General features: G+C 44.2%; 1 protein-coding gene across 1 annotated transcript; it reads left to right on the top strand.

The window, feature by feature from the left end:
• The first annotated feature begins 506 nt into the window (after positions 1-506).
• LOC135589017 (putative pectinesterase 10) lies at positions 507-4,730 on the top strand. The gene is made up of 6 exons (XM_065081341.1): positions 507-891; positions 2,934-3,102; positions 3,168-3,345; positions 3,529-3,726; positions 4,076-4,314; positions 4,565-4,730. Exons 1-6 carry the CDS (start codon positions 507-509, stop codon positions 4,728-4,730), a joined length of 1,335 nt encoding a protein of 444 aa, XP_064937413.1.
• Positions 4,731-5,526: the final 796 nt, after the last annotated feature.

Here is a 5,526-nt window from a genome sequence, read left to right as displayed (position 1 = left end):
GGCATGGGAATGCTAGCCGCCCGGTAGTGTGGAGTTGTTAATCGGCCCTGACCTCGACCAACGCCGACAACACTCCTTCCCGAGGGCTCGGCTACCTCATCATCCAGATCACCCCGCAATAGGCTCCCAACATCGACCCGCAGACCTAGCCATGTTGACTCACCGGCCACGGTGGAAACCACCGCCTTTAACTTGTTCAGCGTCGGTCGGTCGAGGATGATGTTATAAGCCGAGGGCAGATCAACCACTATAAAGGTGGTTATCATTGTCTTCACTCTCGGCTCCTCCCTAATGGTGACAGGGAGGGCCATAGTCCCGAGCGGGGATATAGAATCCCCCGTGAATCCTATGAGTGCTGATGCCATGGGGTTGAGGTCTCCCTCGGTCAAGCTGAGCCTTCTGAAGGCGTCGAAGTAAAGAACATCGGCGGAGCTCCCGGTGTCGACCATCACCCTTTTTACTCGAGCGTTGGCGACCTAGATGGAGATCACCAACGCGTCATCGTGATGAAAGCGCTCGACTTCTCCGGCCCCGAAGGTGATTTCATGCTCGAGCTCGAGCCGGGGACGCTTCTCGACCGTGCTATGAGCGTAGGCTTTTCTCGCCACAGAGCTGTTGCTGCCGGCCGCAAGTCCCTCGAAGATAACGTCGATTTGTCATTCGACTGGTTCCTTGGGCCGTGGAGTCACTTCTCGAGGTTTCCTGAGATAGCGTCCGAGGTGGCCTCTACGGATCAGTCTCTTTATTTGATTCTAGAGGTCGTGGCAGTCCTCCATATCATGGCCATAGTCTTGGTGGAACCTGCAATATTTAGACCGATCCTTGTGAGTGGCCCTCATGGAACGTGGATATCGCAAGAGACCTTTTTCCCTAATTTGGAGGAAGATCTCGGTGCGGGAGGCTTTTAGGGGAAGATGCGGGGGTCTCGGGAGTAGCTCTTGTCGATCAGGTCCCCAGCGGGGTGGCGCTAGGGTTACTGAGGTTGTTCCCCGGGATTGTTCCACCCTTGGCCTCTTGCCTTCCATGTGCTTCCCTGCCACTAATGCTTCGGCGGTGATGTATTGGTTGGCGCATTAGAGCATTTCGGAGACGGTCATCGGTGGCTTCTCGATCAGCGACCAGAAGAACCTTGAAGGCTTTAAACCCTTTAGAAACGCCTACATGATTAGAGAGGGGTGAGCGTTCGGGAATCCCCGAATCTCAATGGCAAAACGTGCCATGAACTGAGAAAGAGGCTCATCTTCGCGCTGGGATAACGCGAGCAGGGTGGCCATGGAAGTCCTAGGTCGCATGCTGGCGGGAAGTTCTATTCGAACTCCCTGGCAAGCTGGTCGAAGGATGAGACTAAGGATTGACATAGCTGGCTGAACCATGCTCGTGCCGATCCCGTCAGGGTAGTTGGGAATACCCGACACATTAATGCATTGGAGGTGCCATAGAGGGCCATCTGAGCTCGGAATGCAGAGATGTGCTCCGCGGGGTTGGAGCCGCCGTCGTATGTCTCTAATGCCAGCAGCCTGAAGTTGAGGGGTACTAGCTTGTCTTGTACTTTCTGAGTGAAAGGGGACCCACCTAAGCCGTCTTCGTTGGACTCGCTCCACGACTTTTAGAACTCATGTTGGAACTCGTCCAAGCGTTGATTGACCCAAGACAGTTGGGCCCTAAGCAAGTCATCCACTAAATCGGATGATATGGTGTCAGACTCGAGGTGGGGTAGGGTGACTCAGCAGGTTGCATGTATGTTCTGTCCGAGTGGACCTCTCGGATCCGTCGCTTGCTCTCAGGCTTCTCTAGTCTCGACTTGCTCCTTGCTCGGCCTATGTCGGGCCAGGTCAGTCGAGGGAGTCGCTAGTCGCATGATCTGAGGAATGAGCAGAGCGAGCGTCTGCATCATGCCCGCCATGTCCTACACTTGCTTGGACAGGCCGAGGAATGCCTCGAGTGTCACAACCGAGGGTCCTGTGACAAATCCGGGAGGCGACAACACCGGGTCGTTGAACAGGCGCTAGTGGCGATTTGGCGTTGAGGTCGGAATCCCGCCATCTCCGGGAGCGGGGAGGACCTAACTTTCGGGTTCGACGGAAGGGAGGTCGGCATGTGGTTCTCCCTCGGGGAGAGCTCTAGCCAGATGTTCCTACGACATGGCCCTCCTTTTAGCACCAAAATGTTAGTGAAATCCGCTATGACAGAGACTTGTATGGCCAAATGCACTCGAGATGTGTCAATCGAGTAAACTTGACTCGTGCTGAGATAAATTTGCTATGGTAGAGACACAAGGCCAAATATGCTTGAGACACGTGAGTCAAAAAAACTCAACTCGCATTAAGATAAATGAGTTTTAAAAGTAAATGCGCCCAAGATAAATATACAATTTTCGTCTATAGTAGAAACCCGCTATAGCAAAACACTAGCCCAACCTGCCTGGAACACTTAAATTGGGAAAACCAAACTTGTAAAATGAGATCCAAACAGTCCCATGTCAGATAAACTAAATGACAAATGTCGTAGTTTGGTGGCTCAGAGTACAATAGCTCGAAGATTCTTTTGAGCCGCTTTTTAGATCTCGATTTTTATAGATAAGAGAATATCATTGATTGTTAGTTGATCTTATATTTCCTATAAATACTAATCTGAAAAGAAAAAAATATTAATATAAATTTGACTTCTAATGTCATTGACAAATATTAACTCTAATTTTATTATATATGCATATTCTTTAGCTTTGCAATATGCAATTTTTCTCCTAACATAAAGAATTGAAAACTCTTTTATCCTTAGAAAAACTCACTTAGTTGCAATATGCAATATGCATATTCTTCAGATTTTTTAGTTGCCGCGAAATTGCCAAATCAAAAGAACAACAACAAAAAGATTTTTACAACCGTATCTCTCTCATTGTATCATCTCTGTCTATATTTATACACAATAAGTAGTATTCCCTTCCGCTGCCGATCCATTTCTCGCAAGCCTTGCATATACGTGTTTCCAAATGCTCCAATTGAGGTGGCTCGTCCTCTTCCTCTCCGTCTTCTCAGCGATCGACTCCGTTCCTGACAACAACAACAAGTGGACGAAGATTCACGTCGCTGTTGGCGTCTACAGGTAGGTTCTCCTTCCCTTGCTTTATACCTTGAAAGAGCTGGTCGTTCATGCGGTGGGGTAAGCAGGGAGAAGGTGAACGTGAAGAGCACCAAGAGTTACGTCGTACTGGAAGGAGATGGAGCTCAGACGACGTCCATCGAGTGGGGAGACTACAATGGCGACTCCAGTGGCCATGACACTAACACCAGTGCAACCTTCACGTCATATGCCTCCAACTTTGTTGCCAAGAGGATAACCTTCAAGGTTTCACTGATCTATATCTCAGTCTCTGGCCCGAGTAGCTAAAACAAGCATACAAATCAATCCATATACTGTTCATGGCCGTGAAGCGATCTTATCATTCTACTGTAATAATTGACGAAACAGGTTTATGTGCATGGATTAGGAGTTCAAACGAACGATTTGATGAGTCTATATTTGATGCAGAATACGTACAATGGATTCGCCAAACTGACCCCCGCGGTGGCCGCTTGGATTTTTGGAGACAAGTCTGCCTTCTACTATTGCAGCTTCATTGGGTTTCAAGACACTTTCGCTGATACGCTTGGAAGACACTACTTCAAGGGTTGCTACATCGAAGGTGTGACCGACTTCATCTTCGGATATGGCCAATCTATTTACGAGGTATCATTTTGATAATTTTATATCATGTCTAAGTTACATCGATCCGACTCGACATGCAAATATAAATAATGCATGTCCTCATGATACTTACTCTCTGTATATACTCTCCTAGTTATCTCATTTAATAATAATTGCTCGTATAAGCCTCTTTTATCTTCAATTTATTCCTTCTATTGTGTACTTTTCAGATTGAAATATGTTGGTATTATTTCTATTAAATTTGGAAGTTTTGACCTACAAATTTCGAAAATAGCTCTTTAAATCGACCTACTAATCAAATAAAACATGCATGAAACATGATTTATAGTTTCATATGTTGTGTCTGATCAAATTGTTGTGGGTCACGCAGCGATGCAAGATATCAACAGTTAAAAGCCTTGAGAAGCCAGGATATGTGACGGCTCAAGGGCGAAACAATGCCAGTGACAATAGTGGCTTCGTGTTCAAGTGGTGCACCATCTCAGGGCCTCAAGCAACTTACTTGGGGAGGGCATGGAAACACTACTCGAGGGTGATATTTTACCAGACCTTCATGTCAGCCATCATTGTTCCAGAAGGATGGTATATTTGGTTTTCTAAAGGTTACGAGTAAGTTAATGAATGGTATTTCTATGTTTTACTTTTATTTATCTAAAAAAGATGATCTATTACTAATTATAATTGATTTTTCTAAGGTTTCTTAGCAAGTAATCAAGTGACATTTTTACGTTCGATTTTAGTTTATCACAAGAAAAAAAATGGATCTAGTGCACGAGACTTACGACATTATTTTTGTATGTTATTCATTGCAATTTTTTACAGTTAATCTGAATTTATCTTTTTTATTTTTGTACATTAGAGGTGTTGTAACGTTTGCAGAATCGGGATGCACAGGACCAGGATCAGATCTCTCAGGTAGAGTGACGTGGGAGAAGCAGCTGAGTGACGATGAGCTGAAGAAGTTCATTGATATTTCATATATTGATGGGGAAGGATGGCTCGAGGCACAGCCTCCACTTGATTAGGGTGCACACATCTCGTTCCCCCTTATCACTAATTGCAACTTACGGTGGCTTCTATCCCATCCACTGTGTGGTTTGCCTTTGTTGTTCTTGGAAGCTGATAAATAAGAAAATTTCTGGCTTTCTTGATCTTTTTCTGGCGTGAGTTGATGATGTTTGCGATGGAGGAAGACATTTGCTAAGTTATGATTTAAAAACAGCAATAATAATAAAGCTGAAAAGTCTTAATTACTCGAAATACATAAATATTTTATCATCATCAAACTCTATAAAATTATATTATTTTAATATTTAAATCTTTATATATAGTTTCTACTAGTAAATACTTAGATTTCTACAATATCAAACACTCAGATTTTGCCATCATCCAATCATATACCATCTTAGATGGTACGATTCCTCATTTTATCACTTACCGAAGCAACACAACAATAAGCACTTTAATCTATTCAATAAAACATTACTGGTCTAACAATGACAAATATAATTTCTAGTGTGAAAAAGGACTTTCTTTCCTAGCATTCCATTGAGAGAATGCCACCAGCCATATATATCAACGATGTTTAAAGGCAGGTTGACAGAACAAATCACTTCCAAGTGGCTAAAATCTTTAAACCCTAACAGCAAATATTTTTTCTAGAGTAAACATGGGAGGATTTCATGATCTGAATATAACTTATAACCAGTTAATTAAAAAACAACATCAACAACAGAGGTTGACTTTACAAGCATGTGTAGAAGCATAAGTGCCAGCTCCACAAATAGCATTGCCCTCGTTCACCTTCTGAAGTTCACCCCC

This window comes from Musa acuminata, chromosome BXJ1-8 (assembly GCF_036884655.1).
Source record: "Musa acuminata AAA Group cultivar baxijiao chromosome BXJ1-8, Cavendish_Baxijiao_AAA, whole genome shotgun sequence".
Taxonomy (NCBI): Eukaryota; Viridiplantae; Streptophyta; class Magnoliopsida; order Zingiberales; family Musaceae; genus Musa; species Musa acuminata.
The sequence above is the reverse complement of the archived record's forward strand: the minus strand, read 5'-3'. Positions and strand labels throughout refer to the sequence as shown.